This window comes from Chiloscyllium plagiosum, unplaced genomic scaffold (assembly GCF_037043375.1).
Source record: "Chiloscyllium plagiosum isolate Xiang-an unplaced genomic scaffold, Cpla_swu_hap1 HiC_scaffold_13, whole genome shotgun sequence".
Classification (NCBI taxonomy): domain Eukaryota; kingdom Metazoa; phylum Chordata; class Chondrichthyes; order Orectolobiformes; family Hemiscylliidae; genus Chiloscyllium; species Chiloscyllium plagiosum.
This window is the reverse complement of record NW_028270151.1, coordinates 85,665,568-85,689,562: the sequence shown is the minus strand read 5'-3', so window position 1 is coordinate 85,689,562 and position 23,995 is coordinate 85,665,568. Positions and strand designations below refer to the sequence as shown.

The 23,995-nt window shown below is 45.2% G+C and overlaps 1 protein-coding gene across 5 annotated transcripts in view; it reads right to left on the bottom strand.

Moving 5' to 3' along the window:
• LOC122555703 (anoctamin-7-like) overlaps nt 1–23,365 on the bottom strand; it is a 98,706-nt gene extending 75,341 nt beyond the window's left edge. For 2 of the 5 annotated variants that reach the window (XR_015759234.1, XM_043701740.2), the window contains exons 1-2: nt 23,231–23,365; nt 1,589–1,762 (exon numbers count right to left, since the gene is read on the bottom strand). Coding sequence is in view for 3 of the 5 variants with exons in the window: in XM_043701740.2 (XP_043557675.2) it covers nt 1,589–1,714 (126 nt within the window). In the remaining 2 variants the exon portion in view is untranslated. Of the gene's footprint in view, nt 1–1,588; nt 1,766–10,835; nt 10,957–23,230 lie in introns of those variants that run through there. The other 3 variants (XM_043701741.2, XM_087993865.1, XM_043701743.2) reach the window with 3 other exon arrangements.
• Nucleotides 23,366–23,995: the final 630 nt, after the last annotated feature.

Genomic DNA, 23,995 nt, shown 5'->3' with positions numbered 1-23,995 from the left:
TTCTCAAGGGCAACTCGGGATGGGCAATAAATGCTGGTCCAGCCAGTGACGCCCACATCCCATAAATGAATTTTAAAAATCTGGGAAAATTACTTCTGTATATCCAATCTTAAATTTGACGCAGATGATTCATCCTCATTCTTGTCTGTGAATTGTGAAGTCTTCTCAGATGAATACTCACAAAATTAAGAGCTTAGACTTTCTCAGTTTTTAAAAACCTGCAGATTTCTAATTATCACTTCTGATCTGGAAGTTGCACAAAGTAAACTTCTCTGCTGAGGTAATTCTGCTTTCCCTGAACTGCCCTACACTCTCCTGCTTCCTGTCAGGTCTCCTCTAATCTGGTGAAGAAAAGATAAAATGTTTTCTAATATAAAATTGGTTTTTGATTATCCTGACCCAAAACCCAGCAAATGGTCTTCAATGTTTACCTCAGTCACAGCTCACCACCACCTTCTCAAAGGCGTGTAGAGTTGCACAATAAGTGCTGTCCCAACATTCCATGAATTAAAAAAAAAAGAACATTACAATCCTCTATTAATACTCCTGGACATTGGCTGAACTGGGTCACTGTTCTGGAAAGACTGCCACAATTAGTTAATTTTTTTAAACTCTTCAGAAAAATAATCAGCTCTTTATGCCTATATTTGAAAATCCTAACTCTTAAAAAGTATTATTTAAATCCTATATATAAATTAATACATAGACATAATATTTTATGTATCAGTCACATTTATCAAAAGGAGGCCACGAATAGTGGGAGTTCCAGACATTGCAGCGCCAGAATCGGAAGAAAAGCTATTTTGGTCATTCTCTGGCTGCGAAAGATCCATTAATAATGTAACCAACTGGACAATTGAGGAGAGATCCCAAAGGAGGATCGATAGTGTCAAAGTTGTAAACAGACTGAGCTATGAGGAGACAGTGGGGCAGAAATAATGTCATTAGACAAATTACCCACATACCTAGGCTAATACCGTCACAATAATTGACAGAAATTGAATTATTTATTAAAACAAAGCTAGGTCTATGTAAATCTGCCATGAAATAATCATCGATCTTCATAAAAACTCATCTTGCGCCTTTACATGAAGGATATCTATTATCCTTACCCAGACTGGTTGATATGTGACTCCAGACCCAGAGCAAAGGAGCTGATTCTTAACCAGCTACAAAACTCGCCTCACAAGCCAGAAACAAAAACAGAAATTGCTGGAGAAACTCAGCAGATCTGGTAGCATCTGTGGGGAGAAAGTAGAGCTAATGTTTTGGATCCAGCAACTCTTCTTCTGAACAGTTTTGACGAAGAGTGGTTCAATTGAACCTGCCTCTGTCAGACTATCAAAGGCACATTCCAGACTTTAATCCCCCGTCCTGTGGCAAAACCTTTTGCTCCTTTTGTTTTTCTTTGCCAGCCTCTTTAATCCATGCCCCGACATTTGTGACCCTACCTATTGTGTTCAGACCCCTCGTGATTTTGAGTGCCTCATACCAGGTCTCCTCTCAAACCCTCTCTTCCCCAAGCCACAGCGACTGGAATCTGTAGACTTTTGCTGGATTAATTAAAACTTGAGTAAACGGCACCCACCTCCTGCATTGCCACGAAGGTGTCATCCTCCTCATTTTCCAAGCTGCCATAGTACTCATTCTTCAATTCACTGGGTGAAATGAGGTTAATGGCATCATTCTCTTTGTTGGCTTTACTCTTCAACATAGCGTTTCAGCTTCTCTTTTTTTTGGAAATCGGTGCCCAGTGTTGAACCTGCTTGGGAAATGAAAAGCAAGACCCTTGAACGCTTTGAAGAGAACTCCCCGCAGAACTCCTCTCACTCTGTGGTAAACATCAACACTATCGTGCGTTTATACAGTTCCGCTGAACATCTTGCGGACGATCGGAACTCTTTGTCGGGATGAAGAGTTTAGGACAGCTTTGGACTGTTGTGAGTCGAGACAAAGAGGGACTAGGGGGAGAAAGTGGACAAGAACATTTGGGCTAACTTTGCAGAAGGTCAATGGACTTTCAGAGTAGATGTGGTGGCTGTCATAGAGTGATAGAGATCGAGTGCATGCCTTTCAGCCAATCAAGTCTGTGCTAGGCAAAAACAACCACCCAATTATCTTAATCCCATTTTCCAGCACTTGGCCCATTGCCTTATCTGCGAGTGTGTTGCTGGAAAAGCACAGCAGGTCAGGGAGGTCTGACCTGCTGTGCTTTTCCAGCAATACACTTTCAACTCTGATCTCCAGCATCTTCAGACCTCACTGTCTCCCATTGCCTTACCTTTCTTGGCATCGCAAGTGCTCATCTCAATACTTCTTCAACGTGATGAGGATCTCTGCTTCTCCCACACTTACACTAATTTTGATGAGATGGATCAGAGTAAGTTATTTTATCTAATCTGTGGGGCAATAACCTCTGGGCATCAATCTAAGATTGTCACCAAAACTTCATAGGAACTGGTAAGTTTTTTTGTAAAATAAAACACATCTGTAGAACATGGAGTGCCCCACTGTGAGAAGAAAGGTAAGTCATGGTGATCCAGTAGGCATCACTGTCAGTACTAAAGGTTCAAGTCCAACACCAGGACTTGAGCGTAAAGATCTGAGGGAGTGCCGCAATATCAAAGGTGCCATCCTTCAGAAGAAAAGTTAAACTGAACACCCCTCTAACCTCCAAGATGGACGCCATGGATCCGACTGCAAATATTTTGACATAGAGCAGGGAGATCCCCTTTGGCTAACACTTATTCATGAATCAATATTCCAAAAACATTTACCTCATCATTATTTGATTGTGCAAGCATGTTTTGCACAAATTGGCTGCATTTCAACATTAAATAAACTTCAAGAATATCCCACTGGCTTTGTGGCATTTAGGGACGTCCTGTTGTTTGTGAAATTCCAGTTCAACTCAAGTTTTCTTCTTTCATTATTATTTTTAAAAGGGGAGTGGATAAATAGTTTGCAAAGAAATTTACAAAGCTGTGGAAAAGATCAAATGGAATTGGACAGCTCTAGCAGCCCAGTAGTGAAAGATGGCGCCTGAAGAGTGGAGATATGAATGTTGGTTGGTTCCAGTGTTGGCGGTGGAGGTGAGATGGTGGTGCAGGTATCGTTGATGATGAGCTGGCTCAGAACTGATGGACTCTCTTTTAAGCTGTATCTTTTTTTTTCTTAGAGTCATAGAGATGTACAGCATGGAAACAGACCCTTCAGGCCAACTCATCCGTGCTGACCAGATATCCTAACTGAATCTAGTCCCACCTGCCAGCACCTGACCCATATCCCTCCAAACCCTTCCTATTCATATACCCATCCAGATGCCTCTTAAATGCTGTAATTGTACCAGCCTCCACCACTTCCTCTGGCAGCTCATTTCATACACGTACCACCCTCTGTGTGAAAAAGTTGCCCCTTAGGTCTCTTTTCTATCTTTCCCCTCTCACCCTAAACCTATTCCCTCTAGTTCTGGACTCCCCGACCCCAGTGAAAAGACCTTGACTATTTACCATATCCATGCCCCTCATGATTTTGTAAACCTCTATAAGGTCACCCCTCAGCCTCCGATGCTCCAGGGAAAACAGCCTCAGCCTATTCAACCTCCCCCTATAGCTCAAATCCTCCAACCCTGGAAATATCCTTGTAAATCTTTCCTGAACCCTTTCACATTCCACAACATCTTTCCAATAGGAAGGAGACCAGAATTGCATGCAATATTCCAAACGTGGCCTAACCAATGTCCTGTACAGCCGCAACATGACCTCCAACTCCTGTACTCCAACTTCTGACCAATAAAGGAAAGCATACCAAATGCCTTCTTCACTATCCTATCTACCTGCGACTCCACTTTCAAGGAGCTATGAACCTGCACTCCAGGGTCTCTGTTCAGCAACACTCCCTGGACATTACCTTTAATTGTATAAGTTCTGCTAAGATTTGCTTTCCCAAAATGTAGCACCTCACATTTATCTAAATTAAACTCCATCTGCCACTCCTCTGCCCATTGGCTCATCTGATCAAGATCCTGTTGTAATCTGAGGTAACCCTCTTCGCTGTCCACTACACCTCCAATTTTGGTTTCAACTGCAAACTTACTAACTATCCCTCTTATGCTCACATCCAAATCATTTATGTAAATGACGAAAAGTAGTGGACCCAGCACCGATCCTTGTGGCACTCCACTGGTCACAGGCCTCCAGTCTGAAAGACAACCCTCCACCACCACCCTCTGTCTTCTACCTTTGAGCCTTCTTATTCTTAAAGTATTCCACATGGTGGCAGATCTGGATAGGCTGAATGGTCTCATGGATTGCTGTAAAGAAGCTAATGAAGGGATATATTTTTTGGATTAGTGATGCTGGAAGAGCACAGCAGTTCAGGCAGCATCCGAGGAGCAGCAAAATCGACGTTTCAGGCAAAAGCCCTTCATCAGGAATAAAGGGATCCAGTAGAGAATATTGAAAATTGTTAAGTGGGGGTGGAGGGATCAGCATTTATGTCTTCAAAGTTAGGGTTGGGGTTATTTCTTCATTTAACCCTATGACAGTGCTCTTGCCTTACAGCCCAAAATAGACCCTGGACTCAATGCTCATGCGGGTAGTTATTGCCCGCATGAGCCTCTTCTAAGACCTTCCACAAACTTCATTTCATCGTATCAGCATGTTTTTCTATTCCCTTCTCCCTTGCGCTCAACTAGAATTCCTTACGTGCACTGTACAGTCAATCACACAATTGTCATGTTCCACACTCTCACTGCCCTGAGTAAAGTTTCTCCTGAGCTCCCATTTGGATTTAAGAGTGGCTGTTTGGCATGTCCTACTGGATTTTAGATTCATGCATATAAAAGAATACTGGGCTAGATTTTAATGTGCAGAGTGAATAAGAGCTTGGCTATTTCCGTCTGAGACGAGGTGGAATATTTTCACTCAGAGGCAAGTTTGCATTGTCAAGAGGCTTGTGACTCGAGATTATACTCTGCACATTATAGAGATGGCATCCTTGTCTCCTCTGATAGTTCACAGCCTGTAATATTTTCCCCTTACCTATAAGAGACCATTTCCTGACTCTGATAGGGTCCCCCTGTTATAGCTGAAGAGGATTGAGAGGAGATTTACCAGGTGTTACCGAGAATGGAGGGTTTGAGTTATAACGAGAGGCTGGACAGGCCAGGACCTTCTTCATTGGGGTACAGGAGGTTGAGGGGTGACCTCTATAGAGTTTTATAAAATCATGAGGGGTAAAAATAAGGTGAATGGCAGGTGTCTTTGCCTTAGGGTGGGTTTTCAAGACTAGAGGAGAAAGATTTTAAAAAGTCATGAGAGACAATTTGTTTTTACACAGAGAGTGGTTCGTGCATGGAATGAACTTTCTGAAGAAGTGGTGGATGCGGGCACAGTTAACACATTTAAAAGACAATCATATAAGTTCATGAGTAGGAAAGGTTTGGAGGGATATGGGCCAAGTGGAGGCAGGTGGGACTAACTTAGTTTGGGATTACGGTTGGCATGGACTGGTAAGTCTGAAGGGTCTGATTCTATGCTGCATGACTCTATATCCTTGCACTTCCACACCAACGATGGTGTTGGAGGTGTGTTTGATGAAGCTGGGTGTGCCCAGGTTGCCGTGTGCGTGGGTTCAATGTTGCCCAGCACCAGGGTGCAGCGAGCTGGCTTCCACCTGGCAAGGCTGATGTAACTGGCAAACAACCCACCAAGGACCCAGCTAATTGTGGGTGGTTGACCGGGAGATTCTGCATATGTCTGGAGGGTTTCAGAGTCCAAAATAATTCAGAGGACATGATTTGGACAGACACTGGCAGCCTGCAATCAGCAGTTCCAGCGGGCAGCACATCTCTGCAGACAGTGGATATCCCTGGGACACTGGTGTTCAGAGAAGCTCAGTTTTAGTCTGGCGAGGTGATGGTGTCAATGGATTAGTGACTCAGATATTGTCCCGGGGTCTGGGTATGAAACCTCCCCACAACAGATGGTGGAACTCTAGTTCAATATAAAACCTGGAGTTAAGAATCCAATGATGACCATGAAACCAGCATCCAATGTCCTGATTCACTAATGCCCTTGAGTGAACAACATCTGACCAGAGGAAGTGGTGGAGGCTGGTACAATTGCAACATTTAAGAGGCATTTAGATGGGTATATGAATAGGAAGGGTTTGGAGGGATATGGGCCGGGTGCGACTAGATTGGGTAGGGATATCTGGTCAGCATGGACGGGTTGGACCGAAGGGTCTGTTTCCATGCTGTACATCTCTATGACTCTATGACTCTTTGTGATTCAACTCGCAACCATGTGGTGGAGCCTTAACTACCAGAGAATCATATAGTCCCTGCAGTGCAGACAGAGGCCATCAAGTCTGCACCAATCCAGTGAAGATCATCTCACACCTACCCCATCTTTCTGACTCTTTAACATGGCATTTCCGATGGCTAATCCACCTAACTTGCGCATCCCTGGACATTATGAGCAATTCAGCATGGTCAATCCACCTTAACCTGCGCATCTTTGGACTGTTTCCTGATTCCTAATGAAGGGCTTATGCCCAAAACGTCGATTCTCCTGCTCCTCGGATGCTGCCTGACTCGCTGTACTTTTCCAGCTCCACATTCTCGATATCTTTGTACTGTGGGAGGAAACTGGAACACCTGGAGCAAACCCACACAGACACGGAGAGAATGTGCAAACTGCACACAGTCAGTTGCCCGAGGCTGGTATCAAACCCAGGTCCCTGGTGCTGTGAGGCTAGAGTGTTAACCACTAAGTCGCCATGCTGCCCTCTGAAATGGCCCTAACAAGCCACTCAGTTGCTACAAAATTCTCAAGAAAGGAAAGAAACTGGATGGACAACCTGATATCAACTAAGGCACTGGTAACAGCAATGCAAAACACAGTCCTGCTCACAACTGCTCAGATGCCATTTACCATTTGAGAGAAAGTGAGGGCTGCAGATGCTGGAGATCAGAGTCAAGAGTGTGGTGCTGGAAAAGCACAGCAGGTCAGGCAGCATCCGAGGAGCAGGAGAATTGATGTTTTGGGCATAAGCCCTTCATCAGGATTTACCATTTGAGCTCATTTTGCATTCACTTGCAAATGTCAATAACATTGGGTAAACCATGACACCTCAAAAGTAAGCTCACATATGTGTGTGTGTGTGTTGGAATTACAATGAGCTTTTATTATCCGGTGTACTCAAGTCCAGGCCAGAGGTACAGCAGCACAGTGAACCACCCACGGTGCCATCTGAGGTACAGGGGACCTAGATACCAACTCTTAGGTTAAAAAGTAGAAGATATAGTAAATAAGTTAAAAGTACTGTTGTTCTCAGAAAAAGTGGAAAATAGGTAATAAAGTTAAAAGTTCCAAATTATGTCTTTCTTTCTCCAAGCTGGGCTTTCCCTGCACTGGGTTCAATCTGATCCCCCTCCTCCATACTGAGTTCAATCTCTCCCCATTCCCACACTGGGTTCAATCTCTCTCTCTCCCCACCCGCACTTGATTCAATCTCTCCCCCCCCCGCCCCCCCGCACACTGGGTTCAATCTCATCCCCCACCAACCCCCACCCGCACTGAGTTTAATCTCTCCCCCCTCCCGCACTGGTTCAATCTCTCTCTCCCTACCCACCTCGCATGGGTTCAATCTCTCTCTCTCTCGCCTCCCCCCCCCCCGCACTGAGTTTAATCTCTCCCCCCCCCCACACTGGGTTCAATCTCTTTCCCCCCCCCCCCGCGCACTGGGTTCAATCTCTTCCCCCCCCCCCCACACTGGGTTCAATCTCTTCCCCCCGACCCCCCCCCGCAAACTAGGTTCAATCTCTCTCTTCCCCCCCCACTGGATTCAATCTCCCTCTCCCCCCACCCCCACACTGGGTTAAATCTTCCCCCCCCCCCCCCCACACTGGGTTCAATCTCTTCCCCCCAACACTGGGTTCAATCTCTTCCCCCCCCCTCCCCCCCGCACTGGGTTCAATCTCTTCCCCCCCCCCACACTGGGTTCAATCTCTTCCCCCCGCCCCCCCCCCCGCAAACTAGGTTCAATCTCTCTCTTCCCCCCCCACTGGATTCAATCTCCCTCTCCCCCACCCCCACACTGGGTTAAATCTTCCCCCCCCCCCCACACTGGGTTCAATCTCTTCCCCCCAACACTGGGTTCAATCTCTCCCCCCCCCCCCCTCCCCCACTGGGTTCAATCTCTCTCTCCCCACCCCCAAACTGGGTTCAATCTCTTCTTCACCCCCCACACTGAGTTCAATCACCCCCTTCCCCCACACTGGGTTCAATTCCCCCCCCCCCTTCCCCACAACACTGGGTTCAATCCCACCCACCCCCCCAACACTGGGTTCAATCTCTGTCCCCCCCTCACCTCCCACACTGGGTTCAGTCTCCCCCACCCCCCGAACACTGGGTTCAATCTCTATCCACCCCCTACACTGGGTTCATTTCCCCCCACCCCCACCCCCTGCACACTGGGTTCAATCTCTCCCCCCACACTGGGCTTGAGCTCTCGATCCCTGTGCCTCTGTGCTCCTGTCACACTGCTGACTGCCATCTGGGCTCACCGGTCACATTGCCACAGGCTGCCAGAATCCTGCGCTGGTGCTGCTCCGGGACCTCAGCCACTTCCACAATACCCTCAACCATTAGGAAGCTTTAATTAAGCAAATGAGTAGTCGGAAACCTGCCTTTCACACAATGTTTTCCCTCACACAGCCTCAACCTCTGAACTTTACACCCAGCTTCCTAATGCACTGACACTTTCCCCCCAGTGTTGACAGGCTCCTCCCACACCTCTACCCAAATTCACCGTGGGGTTCAAACTACTCCATTCGCCACATATCTACCCTTCCATGCCCCTTTATAACTTTAACACTTCTATAATCCTCTTCTTTTCCCTCTTGTTTCTAAGGGTGAAAAGTGGGGACCTCAGCAATCCAGGTTTAATTCACTAACAGGCTCCATACGTCATGTGCTTGTTAAGTGCCCAGTGTGGGAAGGGTGGCATTTCCTACATAACCATTCTGGACGGAAAATAAAACTGCTATTGTTGATTTCCTGTCAGCAATCTAAGCCTCACTCTCTCACACCAGGATGGGGACAACACCAGAACGAAGAGAAGGAAGAACAGTACGGAACAGGAAGGGTTCCTTCAAGCCTGCACTGACACAGGATGCCTTTCTAAACTAAAAAGCTTTGGCTATAATACTGTGTGTATCCCTCTGTTCTCTGTTTATTCATATATCGACAAGATGCCTCGTAATCGTTGTTATTGTAACCACCTCCTCTGGCTGCGCATTCCAGGCACTTACCACCCTTTGTGCAAAAAACATTTGCCTCTCACATCTCCTTTAAACTTCCCCCCCCCTCCCTTTGACCTTAAGTCTACGTCCCCTAGTCATTGATATTGCGACCCTGGGGGGGTAAAAAACCTCTGTCCGTTCCGTCCACGCCTCTCAAAATCTGGTAGACTTCGGCCAGTTGGAGTAGAGTTGAGATGAAGATTGAGAGGACCCTCCTGCCCTTCCGCTCGAAGGCCCTGCAGCTCCACAGGAATGAGGGTGGCACGGGATGTCAAAGGTCACAGGGAAATCTGGAACTGTTTACAGCGAAATCTGAAAAAGAATCTCAGAGGAAACTGTGCAAGGCTGAGAGAGAGGGTGAGGGTGGGGGTTCGAGAGATCAGGGAGAGAGGTCGGGAGATCAAGGACAAGGGATTGAGAGATCAGGGAGAGGGCCCACTGTGCAAAATCCTTTCCCATTCAAACATGCCACCTCAGGATAATTTTCATGACACAACGAACGCCTTTACATCACATTTTGCACCGCAAAGTAAAAACATAATCACACAGATACAATTATTAACTTTTGCTATCGTGTGTATCACAGACTGACATCTGTCATTCCAACAAGTTTAATGAGGGTTAATTCAAACATGACCCCGGCTGACCTGACAGTGAAAAACTTAGAAACCGAAATAACCTACAGATGAGTCAGAGGCATTAACATGTGAACACACTGTCGTGTTAATAGACTCCTGCAACTCCCTTAATTCTCACAGCACGCTCGGTCTACCTGTACCAGATGGACTTCAGCAGTTCAAGATACCAGCTCATTGCTGTCTTCTCCAGGGCACTTACATGTTGGAATCAAATGCTGGCTTCACCATTGGCAACCACAGCCCATAAAATAAGTTCTAAAAATGCACACCCACAGGCAATATATTCACACCCACATTAAATTGATTCGATAATCACACAAACACACATCGACCTGTATTTGCCTAATCGACCATGAACAGTTACCCGATTGAGGTGATGGCTATGATCTCATTTACTGAAATAATTGCCTTCTGGCATTTTTCTGATAAGCAAATCAATCCAATAATTTCCCATGTGAGTTAACCCAACTGCAAACACAACCGAACCAGCATATGAAGATGTGGTCATGATAAGTTGTTGAGGGACAGTACAGTTCAACTCAACACAATCCACAAAGAGTCAACAGCAAGAAATGCATTGGGTGGAATCTATAGGGAGGTGAGATTTGTGGAAGAAATATTTGAGAAGTCTGTGGTCAGGTAAATCCCAACGTCAGGAGGTTCTCAGTCCACCTTTTATGTTGCTGCCAAGTGATGTGATGATTTTCTCGTGAAGCAGCAACACATTGCTCATTAAAGGGGATTAGTGTTTGTTAAATGAGTCATTAGCACTAGAGCCTGTCTCATTAATGCTCAGTTTCCTGTTTTACCAAACACATCAAACAAGCTACATATTGAAAATTCTTGACATGCAAGTCAGAGCACGGTTCCTGGCAATTTCAACTTACCGCTGGCTGTGGAGTAGATATTTTCTAACCAACAATTGATGTTCAGAGATGTTATGATGATAGGGACACTGTCACTGTGCCAACAGAATCCTGATAGAGACTGGAGCTTAAAACCAGTGCTGTAAATTTGGAGAGAATTCTCTTGCATTAAACATGCAAGAGAAAGTCTTCACACAGTGACATGATAACATTGCTCAGTTGTAGAGTCATACAACCATTTGATTCCAACCACTCCATGCCAACTATAATCCCAAACTAAACTAGTCCCACCAGCCTCAGCTTGGCCCACATCCCTCTAAACATTTCATATTCAACTCCAGGGAAAAGACTCTTACCATTCACCTTATCTATACCTCTCATGATTTTATAAACCTTAATAAGGGCTCCCCTCAACCTCCTATGCTCCAGTGAAAAAAGTCCCAGCTTATCAAGCCTCTCCTTATAACGCAAACCCTCCATTCCTGGCAATGTCCTGTTAAATGGGCGGTACAGTGACACAGTGGTTAGCATTGCTGCCTCACAGCGTCAGAGATCTGGGTTCAATTCCCGCTTCAGGCATCTGTCTGTGTGGAGTTTGCACATTCTCCTCGTGTCTGCGTGGGTTTCCTCCGGGTGCTCCGGTTTCCTCCCACAGTCCAAAATGTGCAGGTTAGGTGAGTTGGCCATGCTAAATTGCCTGTAGTGTTAGGTGAAGGGGTAAATGTAGGAGAATGGGTCTGGGTGGGTTGCTCTTCGGAGGGTCGGTGTGGACTTGTTGGGCCGAAGGGCCTGTAAGTAATCTAAATCTCTTCTGAAACTTCTCCAGCTTAATAACATTCTTTCTATAACAGGGAGACCATTAACAGAGATAAAATAGGCTTTAATTACATAATGCATGGTTTAATGAAGAAGAGAGAGCATGGAGTTAATCTCTGACTAACTTTTAGCGAAATAGGAGAAGGTTGATCAAGATAGTGTAGTAGATGTTTTATATATGTTCTTTAATAAGGCATTTGACAGGAAGTTAGTTAAGAAAGGAGTAGCCCATGGAATTAAAGAGAAAGTAGTGACATGATATACAATTGATTCAATGACAGGAAGAAAAGGGGGTGATGGATGGGTATTTTTCAGTCTGGAAGTAAGTAAGGGTGGCAGGACAAGCTCATAAAGTAGTTTTTTGCTTTTCAGAAGGCAATTTAAACACAAAGACATTGTGCTGGAACATTCTGCAACACTGGTTAAGATCTCAGCTGGAGTTCTGTGGTGTATTGAAATGGGACATGTTAGAGACAAAGCCCCAAGAAAGAGCCCGCACAATCTTTTTCAAGATGCGAACTCCCTGCCAGTATATTTGAAAGCTTGTTGGCACGTAAACTAAAGGAGGTGACCAGCCTGCCAACCTCCAGCATACCGTTGACACGTTCAAGGTAAGGATAAAATGTCAAGTAATCCATTCATCCTGAGACCTATTGAGATCCTTAAGAGGCCAATTAATGCCCATAAGGATCCCAGTGCACTCCACCGCTCGAATTCCTGTGGCTAAGAAAGGCAGGCAGCCCACAAGCTTGCATTGTACCGGCTAAAGGTGGACAAGGACCTTTAGTTTAAGGGAGGAGGCAAACCTCCATTACTCACAAATGGGGATTACATTTTTGAATGCCCCAGTATTTTTTCTCATGGATTATCCTGGACTTTAATCTCCAATTTCTGACATTCCAGGAACATTGGAAACTCTATCACAAGGAAGCTACAAAGTCATAATGTTAGATTAAATGAGTGACAAAGATCTAGCAAATGGAGTATAATGTGGGAAAATGTCCTCTTTGACAGAAACAAACAAAGAAAAAGGCATATTGTCAACATTGCAAGAGATTGCAGAACACTGAGATGCAGACAGATCTTGGTATGCTAGTGCGTGAATTACTAAAGGTTAATATGCAGGTACCGCAGGTCATTGGGAAAGTGAATAGAATGTGACGCAACTCCTAACTCACCATGTACCAATCTAACAGGCATGTCCCTCATGAGCAATGTCACACTCCATACCGTATTCCAGTACAGCTTACCTTCAAGCTGTTGACAAAGTAGCTATTGGTATTGGCTGACAGTTTCTGAAAGATTTTCCCTTTCTACTCTCTCCATGTCTCTCATGGTTTGGAGCACCTCAATCAATTCTCCTCACTTACATATGAACATACCAATTCAGAACAGAAGTAGGCCATTCAGCCCTTCTACTTGTGGGCTGCCTGCCTTTGTGGGCTGCTTGTGGGCTGCCTGCCTTTCTTAGCCACAGGAATTTGAGCGGTGGAGTGCACTGGGGTCCTTATGGGCATTAATTGGCCTCTTAAGGATCTCAATAGGTCTCAGGATGAATGGATTACTTGACATTTTATCCTTACCTTGAACGTGTCAACGGTATGCTGGAGGTTGGCAGGCTGGTCACCTCCTTTAGTTTACGTGCCAACAAGCAACAAGCCTACTTTGTGGGCGGCACGGTGGTACAGTGGTTAGCACTGCTGCCTCGCAGCGCCAGAGACCCGGGTTCAATTCCCGCCTCAGGCGACTGACTGTGTGGAGTTTGCACGTTCTCCCCGTGTCTGCGTGGGTTTCCTCCGGGTGCTCCGGTTTCCTCCCACAGTCCAAAGATGTGCAGGTTAGGTGAATTGGCCATGCTAAATTGCCCGTAGTGTTAGGTAAGGGGTAAATGTAGGGGTAGGGGTGGGTTACGCTTCGGCGGGTCGGTGTGGACTTGTTGGGCCGAAGGGCCTGTTTCCACACTGTAAAATAATCTAATCTAATCTAATCTACTCTCAGCAAGATCATGCCGTTTCGATTCCACAATCCAGCCTACCTCTAATATCCTTTGACCCTCTTGTTAGACTTTAAACTATTCAATTGCCCTGTCTCCAGGCTCATGACTCTCTGAGAGAAAAAAAAATTCTGCTAATCCTTTGTCAAAAATGGGAGATCCCTTATTGTTAAACTGTGTCCCCTAATCTATGGGTGGCATAGTGGTTCAGCGGTTAGCAATGCTGCCTCACAGTGCCAGGGACCTGGGTTCAATTCCACTTTTGGGTGACTGTCTGTGTCTGCATGGGTTTCCTCTGTGTGCTCTGGTTTCCTCCCACTGTCCAAAATGTGCAGGTTGGGTGGACTGGCCATGCTAAATTGCCCATTGTATCCAGGCTGGGGGTTAGACATGGGAAATGTTGGGTTACAGGCAGAAGATAGGGGGTTGGTCAGGGTGAGATGCTCTTCAGAGGGATAGTATGGATTTGATGGGCTATAAGGCCTTCCACACTGTCAAGATTCTGTGGTTCTCCTTGGAGAAGAGAAGGCTCCACATCGGGAGTATGGAAAACAGTTTTAGTCTCTTTATTTATGAAAGACTGAGAGGCAACAGTGCTAACCACTGAATCACCGTGCCATCTTTTTTAACCATAGAGAAAAAAAATGGAGGGGGGCATTCTGCTTTTATCACAATGGAGCTGGTGTAAGTTACAGCAAGTCAGTCCCTCTCCAACGGGATGTTGAGACTGGATCTCCAGGTCATAAGTCAGACGTGTAGCAAATTTATACAATTTTTCTAAAACTCTAATGATTTCTAGCACAAGAGAACTTTTTCAGTTGACCCACAAAAACAAAGTTCTGGGGATAAAGATATAGAAACATCCAGCCCGTGATTTCATGCCAGCTTTTCCAGGATTCCAGCATACAAGTGGCTGAACTGTACCAATCGACCCCCCCCCCATTACTCAGGGGAGGGGGTGGGAGCGTGGGAGAGACCAGTAGATCCCTGCAGAGAACAGACAAAGTTAAAAATCACACAACACCAGGTTACAGTCCAACAGGTTTATGTGGAAGCACTAGCTTTCAGAGCGCTGCTCCTTCATCAGATGGTTATGGGTTTTCCACAATCACCTGTTGAAGGAGTGATGCTCCAAAAGCGAGTGCTTCCAAATAAACCTGTTGGACTATAACCTGGTGTTGTGTGATTTTTAACTTTGTACATGCCAGACCAACACCGACACCTCCAAATCATGAGAATAGACATGTCACTTTGGATATTCACCAGTTATAACTAGTAACACGCACTGCAAACAAAACCAGGCACTTCAACTCTCTAAGCACCAACAGCTTGCTGGATTTAGGAATTTCCTCAGTAGATTTTGTTCTGAAAAGTGAGGAAGGAATCAGGAAGTAACTGGTCCTCTCGACTCTTTAATCCCTGTTTGTTTTGCCTGGCGCTCTCTCTTACTCACTCTCTGCAATGACATATGAGCTGCGTGTGAGTGCAAATCAGGGAAACCCAGCAGGATCCTGTTCCTTTATCTGCCACATCACAAGGATGCGTTTATTGAGATAACATACAAAGATCCGGCATTGAGGGAGGTGGAGCCCCAGCAGTTCCTGCATCAGGAACATACACATAAACAGACAGCATTGTTTTAAGCACAAGCAGTGACAGACATGCTCCATCAGTTGATCCCAGACTGTCAGCCTTTCCCAGCACAAGACGTGTATGGCCAAAGTACAACAGGGAACCATTCAGTTAACTGACACTTCCGGTGTCTCAAATATATGTAAATAGTATCTTGCATAAGCAAGAACTGTCTTGATTTGTTGCAATTGTAAGGAAAGACATTTATTTGTTTCTCCATATGCAAAGTATGTACAGAAGTGAACTACTCCAGGAACTATGTATGTATATAAAGACCTTTTTTCATGAATAAAGTATATTTTTGAAATAAACATGTATTTAGAAATCAAAGGACATATATTCTTTATCATATATTCCTACACCTGATTGTCAGTAATGTTTTGTCTGTTTTTCTAATGCTTAATTCCAGTTCCCCCAGGGGTGTCTGAGTGTGTGTTGGGGTCAGATTAACGGCTGCAACACCCACTCCAACACATCGACAGCACAGGCTGTAACAATTCAACTTGGCTAGTTGTAGGATCTATCCTTATGTAAGGCCTACATTCCAACCAGACAGGGAAGGGATACGCTGTGACAATGGGTGGCATCGTATAGAGAACAAATTAAAGCAATACCTTTCTACACTGGGCCACAATCTATACACTGAACAAAAGCGCATGGTGTTCCTACTGCCCATACTCTACAGGACAGATTGTTACTGCATTAATCCAGTCCTAACCTCACCAAGAAAGAATGTTCCTGCAGTAATCCAGTCCCACACTCCACAGGACAGGCTGTTCCTGCAGTACCCAGTCCCACACCCCACAGGACAGGCTGTTCCTGCAGTAATCCAGTCCCACACTCCACAGGACAGGTTGTTCCTGCAGTAATCCAGTCCCACACTCCACAGGACAGGCTGTCCCTGCAGTAATCCCGTCCCACACCCCACAGGACAGGCTGTTCCTGCAGTAATCCAGTCCCACACCCCACAGGACAGGCTGTCCCTGCAGTAATCTAGTCCCACATTCCACAGGACAGGCTGTTCCTGCAGTAATCCAGTCCCACATTCCACAGGACAGGCTGTTCCTGCAGTAATCAAGTCCCACACCCCACAGGACAGGCTGACCCTGCAGTAATCCAGTCCCACACTCCACAGGACAGGCTGTTCCTGCAGTAATCCAGTCCCACACTACACAGGACAGGCTGTCCCTGCAGTAATCTAGTCCCACACTCCACAGGACAGGCTGTTCCTGTGATCATATCCCACATGTTCCTCTGATCATATCCCACATGAGCCTCCTTGCAGCCTGCCTACCCCAATATTTTGGGTAGCCCTGTAATCCCATCTCTTTCATTTTTTGGTTCATCCTCAAGAGTGTCTATGGTCACTGCCTCAGGCACTCCCTATGGTGGAATGTTCCACCTCTCAACCACTGCCTGAGTTTCTCCTGGTCTCACTGCTGAGTAGTTGCCACTGTGTATTTTTGGACTTAAGTTCTTGTCTCCCATAAAAGTGGAAACACCTTCTCCAATCTGCCCTTCCACACCACATCTTTATTTGAATAACCTCTATTAAAACATCCCTTAACCTTTCCTTCGCAAAAGTGTCCCAGCAGGTTCACTATTTCTTCACAGTTATGAGTTCTTACCTGCAGTATCACCCTCTCCAGTGTTTAGAGTCATAGAGTCATACTGCATGGAAACAAACTCTTCTGTCTGCCTCGTTCACACCAGCCAGACATCCGAATCTGACCTACCCATCTGGATGTCTTTTAAATGCTGCAATTGTAGCCTCCACCACCTCCTCCAGCAGCTCATACCATACACGCACCACCCTCTGTGTGAAAATGTTACTCGACAGCTGTCCTTCAAGTACATAATCAGAAGACTTTGGGGCAAGCTCTCTCACATAGCCAGGAGAAAGTGAAGACTGAAGACACTGGAGATCAGAGATGGGAGAGTGGTGCTGGAAAAGCACAGCAGATCAGGCAGCATCCGAGCAGCAGGAGAATCTACGTTTCGGGCAAAAGCCCTTCATCAGGAATGAGGCTTGTGGGCTGGGGGTAGCTGAGAGATAAATGGGAGGGGGGTGGGGTTGGGGAGAAGGTAGCTGAGAAAGCGATAGTTAGATGAAAGTGAGGGAGAAGGTGATATGTCAGGGGGGTGGAGCAGATAGATGGGAAAGGTGATGGACAAGTCAGGAGGGCGGTGCTGAGGCGTTCTTCCTCCAGGCATTGGGTGGTAACTCTTAGTTTACTTTGCAGCCAAGATGCAATCTACCTTTAAGTAGCACCAGCCACTTCCAATACTAAATCCCCCACTGATGTTTGGAATTATATTGTGCAAATAATATTCTAATTGCACAACAATCAAAGCACTATATTAGAGGAGGCCAAGAACCACATGCCATGAGAACAGGACCCTGTTTAGTCATTTTATTGGATTATTGCTATCTCTGTATGAACTTTATCCATTGCCCTTCATTCAGCAACATTCATTACCCATTCCTCAACAGAGATCTATCTAATTTTGACATTTTTAACCAACAGCCTCACCTGTTTCTCTTTGATGTAAATATTGTGAATTTTCACTCGTGTTAGGCAAAGAAATGTTTCCCGAGAGAACACCTGATGTACTCCAGCTCTAACTTCATAGACCCATAGAGCCATAGGAACGTGCAGTATGGAAATAGACCCTTCGGTCCAACCCGTCCATGCTGACCAGATATCCCAACCCAATCTAGTCCCACCTGCCAGCACCTGGCCCATATCCTTCCAAACCTTTCCTATTCATATACCCATCCAGATGCCTCTTAAATGTTGCAGTTGTACCAGCCTCCACCACTTCCTCTGGCAGCTCATTCCATTTCACCCTCTGTGTGAAAAAGTTGCCCCTTAGGTCTCTTTTATATCTTTCCCCTCTCATCCTAAACCTATGCCCTCTAGTTCTGGACTCCATGACCCCAGGGAAAAGACTTTGCCTATTTACCCTATCCATGCCCCTCATAATTTTGTAAACTTCTATAAGGTCACTCCTCAGCCTCCAGGGAAAACAGCCCCAGCCTGTTCAGCCTCTCCCTATAGCTCAAATCCTCCAACCCTGGCAACATCCTTGTAAATCTTTTCTGAACCCTTTCAAGTTTCACAACATCTTTCCGATAGGAAGGAGACCAGAATCGCATGCAATATTCAAACAGTGGCCTAACCAATGTCCTGTACAGCCGCAACATGACCTCCCAATTCCTGTACTCAATACTCTGACCAATAAAGGAAACCATACCAAATGCCTTCTTCACTATCCTATCTACCTGCGACTCCACTTTCAAGGAGCTATGAACCTGCACTCCAATGTCTCTTCTTTTTAGATTCCCTACAGTGTGGAAACAGGCCTGTTCAGCAACACTCCCGAGGACATTACCATCTCCCTCTAGCTCAAATCCTCCAACCCCGACAACATCCTTGTAAATCTTTTCTGAACCCTTTCAAGTTTCACAACATCCTTCTGATAGGCCTAACCAATGTCCTGTAAAGCCGCAACATGACCTCCCAACTCCTATACTCAGTACTCTGACCAATAAAGGAAAGCATGCCAAACGCCTTCTTCATTAGGAAAATCGACGTTTCGGGCAGGATGAAGGGCTCCTACCCGAAACGTCTATTTTCCTGCTCCTCAGATGCTGCCTAACCTGCTGTGCTTTTCCAGCACATCTCTAATCTTGACTCTGATATCCAGCATCTGCAGCCCTCACTTTTGTCTTCTTCATTATTCTATCTCCCTATGACTCTTCTTTCAAGGAAGTTTCAAGGAATCTGCACTCCAAGGTCTCTTTGCTCAGCAATACTCCCCAGGACCTTACCATTAACTGCATAAGTCCTGCTAAGATTTGCTTTTCCAAAATGCAGCACCTCACATTTATCTGAATTAAACTCCATCTGCCACTCCTCAGCCCATCTGATCAAGATCCCGTTGTACTCTGAGGTAACCTTCACTGCCCACTACACCTCCAATTTTGGTGTCACCTGCAAACTTACTAACTATACCTCCCATGTTCACATCCAAATCATTTGTGTAAATGACAAAAAGTAGAGGATCCAGCACAGATCCTTGTGGCACACCACTGGTCACAGACCTCCAGTCTGAAAAGCAATCCTCCAACACCACCCCTCTGTCTTCTACCTTTGAGCCAGTTCTGTATCCAAATATTTAGTTCTCCCTGTATTCCATGAGATCTAACCTTGCTAACCAGTCTACCATGGGGAACCTTGTTGAACACCTTACTGAAGTCCATATAGATCACATCTACTACTCTGCCCTCATCAATCCTCTTCATCATTTTTTCAAAAAACTCAATCAAGTTTGTGAGACATGATTTCCCATGCACAAAGCCATGTTGACTATCCCTAATCAGTCCTTGCCTTTCCAAATACATGTACATCCTGTCTCTCAGGATTCCCTCCAACAACTTGCCCACCACCAACGTCAGACTCACCAGTCTATAGTTCCCTGGCTTTTCCTTACCACCCTTCTTAAACAGTGGCACCACGTTAGCCAAACTCTAGTCTTCCAGCACCTTACCTGTGACTATCGATGATACAAATATCTCAGCAAGGGGCCCAGCAATCACTTCTCTAGCTTTCCATAGAGTTCTAGGGTACACCTGATCAGGTCTTGGGGATATATCTACTTTTATGCGTTTCAAGACATCCAGCACTTCCTCCACTGTAATATGGACATTTTTCAAGATGTCACCATCTATTTTCCCAGATTCTATATCTTCCATGTCCTTCTCCACAGTAAACACTGATGCAAAATACTCATTAGTATCTCCCCCATCTCCTGCGGCTCCGCGCGTAAGCTGCGTTGCTGATTTTTGATGGGCCCTATTCTCTCCGTAATTACCTTTTGTCCTTAATGTATTTATAAAAACCCTCTTTGCCAAAGTTATCTCATGTCCCCTTTTTGCTCCCCTAATTTCCATCTTGAGTATACTCCTACTGTCTTTATACTCTTCTAAGGATTCACTCGATCTCTGCTGTCTATACCTGACATATGCTTTCTTCTATTTCTTAACGAAAACCTCAATTTCTCTAGTCATCCAGCATTCCCTACACCTACCAGCCTTTCCTTTCACCCTGACAGGAAAATACTGTCTCTGGACTCTCGTTATCTCATTTCTGAAAGCTTCCCATTTTCCAGCCGTCCCTTTACCTGCGAACATCTGCCCCCAATCAGCTTTTGACAGTTATTGCATAATACCGTCAAAATTGGCCTTCCTCTAATTTAGAACTGCAACTTTTAGATCTGGTCTATCTTTTTCCATCACTATTTTAAAACTAATAGAATTATGGTCGCTGGCCCCAAAGTGCTCCCCCACTGACACCTCAGTCACCTGCCCTACCTTATTTCCCAAGAGTAGGTCAAATTTTGCACCTTCTCTAATAGGTACGTCCACATACTGAATCAGAAATTTTTCTTTATACTCTTAACAAATTCCTCTCCATCTAAACCATTAACACTATGGCAACCCCAGTCTATGTTTGGAAAGTTAAAATCCCCTACCATAACCACCCTATTATTCTTACAGGTGACTGAAATCTCCTGACAAGTTTGTTTCTCAGTTGCCCGCTGACGATTAGGGGGTCTATCATACAATCTCAATAAGGTGATCATCCTTTTCTTATTTCTCAGTTCCACCCAAATAACTACCCTGGATGTATTTCTAGGAATATCCTCCCTAAGTACAACTGTAATGCTATCCCTTAACAAAAACACCACTCTCCCTCCTCTCTTGACCCCCTTTTTATCCTTCTAATAGCATCTGTATCCTGGAACACTAAGCTGCCAGAACTGTCCATCCTGAGCCATGTTTCTGTAATTGCTATGATATCCCAGTCCCATGTTCCTAAGCATGCCCTGAGTTCATCTGCCTTCCCTGTTCAGCCTCTTGCTTTGAAGTAAATGCAGTTTAATTTCAGTTCTACCTTGTTCTCTGCTTTGTCCCTGCCTGTCCTGACTGTTTGACTCACTCCTTTTCCCAACTGTACCAGTCTCAGATTGACCTTGTGGAATTCGAGGAAATCACTTCCAAAACCTAAAATACCTCAAAAAAGCCTCTTGAGCTTCTTCCACCATTTAATATCATAGAATCCCTACAGTATCTCCCCCATCTCCTGCGGCTCCACACATAAGCTGCCTTGTTGATCTTTGACGGGCCCTATTCTCTCCCCAGTTATCCATGGTTAGGCTAATTTTGCAATACTACGTTCAATTTTGGTCTTCCTGTTATAGGAAAGATGATGTTAAACTTGAGAGGTTTCAGAAAAGATTTACAAGGATGTTGCCAGTTTTGGAGAGTTTGAGCTGTAGAGAGAGGCTGAATAGATTGGGACTATTTTCCCTGGAGCATCGGAGCCGAGGGGTGACCTTATAGAAGTTTATAAAATAATTAGGAGCGTGGATAGGGTGAATAGCCAAGGGGTTTTTTTCCGAGGATAGGGAGTCTAAGACTAGAGGGCATAGGTTTAGGATGAAAGGGGAAAGGTTTAAAAGTGACCTAAGGGGCAACCTTTACACGCAGAGGGTGTTGCGTTTATGAAATGGTGGAGGCTGGTACAATTACAACATCTAAAAGGCAGCTGGCTGGCTATATAAACAGGAAGGGTTTGGAGGGATATGGGACTAGATTAATTTAAGATATCTGGTTGGCCTGGATCAAGTTGAATGGAAAGATCTGTTTCTGTGCTGTACATCTGTATGATGCTAAGATTCTGATAAATCTGGACTGCACCCCATCCAAAGTCAAGATATGTTTCCTGAGTTCTAGGTCAGTGTCTCCCCCTCTCCATACACTGTGCACCATGTCTCCTTAGTCCAAAGATGTTCAGATTAGGTAGAATTGACCATGCTAAATTGCCCATAGTGTTCAGGGATGTGTAGGTTAGGGGCATTAGTCAGGAGAAATGTAGGGTAATAGGGTAGGGGTGCAGGTCTGGGAGGGATACTCTTCAGAGGGTCGGTATGGCTTGTTTCCACACGGTAGGGATTCCCAAAATGAGGTGTGGTGAGCTGAAATGCTGATGTCGCAAACTCAAAGCAGCAATATTTACTGTGGACCTCTGACCAACTCCTGAATGTTGCCCCCCTACTCTAGCAGGTCAGTCCTTCACTTTCAGTCATTTTTCACCAAGCCCACCTCAGTGTCCCATGTTCTCTGAGCGGTTACAATAATTTTCAAAGAGGAAAGAGCCTGGGAAGCACTGGTGACATTCAAACAAACAGCGTCGCTCTTGCTACAAACAACAGCAATGATGCCCTGATACATGAAGTTAAAGAGGACACCCAACTGATATCCCCAGTGGTCTCTGACACAGGCACACGAGAACCTGGGTCCCGTGCCAGTATCATCTTATGTGACAATACACTCTTCCCTCAACTCAACCCTCACACCGCAACATCAAATAGACATGCATATTAATCAACAAACAACATAATCTGACAGGGTGCGCTTATGGTGCAATGGCAGTACCCTATCTCAAGATCCACTTCGGAATATAAAAGTGCCACAGAGGAGTGTCATAACATATCCCAAAGTCATAAAGTAATCTGTCCCACCTCAAACAAACAGTCCAGCCTCCACACGTTCTGTATTCACTTCAGTTAATTGATGGCACAATGCATTGAAGGAGTTTTGGCAAATTTCAGCTGGAACTTGAACACCTGGAAGAAACCTAAATAGCTCGGAGCATTTATAACATCTCTGATTAGAAAATATAAAGGGTGTTGAAGCAGGGCTTCTACTTGTTGCAAAGACCCAGATGAGAAATTCAACTACTCACCACCCGGGCAGAATCATTGCTCCCTGTCTCAACATTTAAACTCACTCTTTAGGGATGTCTTTAGTTCCTAAAGCACCTGCCTGCAAAATGCAGGCTGAAGTTTTCACTCTCGGGATTGCAGTGCAATTATTTGCTAATAAATATTAGCAATGATTCCCTACCTTGTCAGGTTCTGTCCATCATGCAGTCTTGTGAACCTTTCATTCAGTAAGGTGCTGGCGATATGTCTCCCAGAGAACACCACACTGTGACCCATACACCAGAGCCGTGCTCTGGATTAATGCTCTGCCTCGCACGCACAAACAGACTGTGAGGAAGTGTCGGTCTGCAAGGAAGTATCAGCAGTGTTGAGGAAATTCTTGTTTGTTCAACAGTGCACCCTCCTGGTGTGCAAACAATCCCTTAGTTTGCATGGAGCAGCGAAAGAGAGAGAGAGAGAGATGAGCAACACATCAAACTGGAACTGTCACTAAAGGAAGCTCTTTCTGTGACCGTCAAATCATCACCAATTCAATTATACTGTAGAGACTACACCGTGTGTGAAGGAGATTATGGATGATCATATCCAGGTGTTGATGAAAGTAAAATACTGCAGAGACTGGTGATCTGAAATTAAAAAGACAAAGTGCTGGAGAAACTCAGCAGATCTGGCAGCATCTATGGAGAGAGGAAACAAAGAGTCCAATATGACTTTTCTTCAGAATGGAGGTGTTAGGTGTATTTGAAGTAGCCAATACAGATGGAAACTGGTTTCTTCCAGTGGACAGCATTGGAAAGGAAAAGGAGGCAGACATTTAAAAATAGACTGTTCAGGATCGATGCTGCAAGATCATAGGAAAGAGGGAATAGGCCATTCGGCCCTTCAAGCCTGCTCAGTCATTCAATATGATCATGGGTGATCTGATTATGACCTTATTTCACTTTCC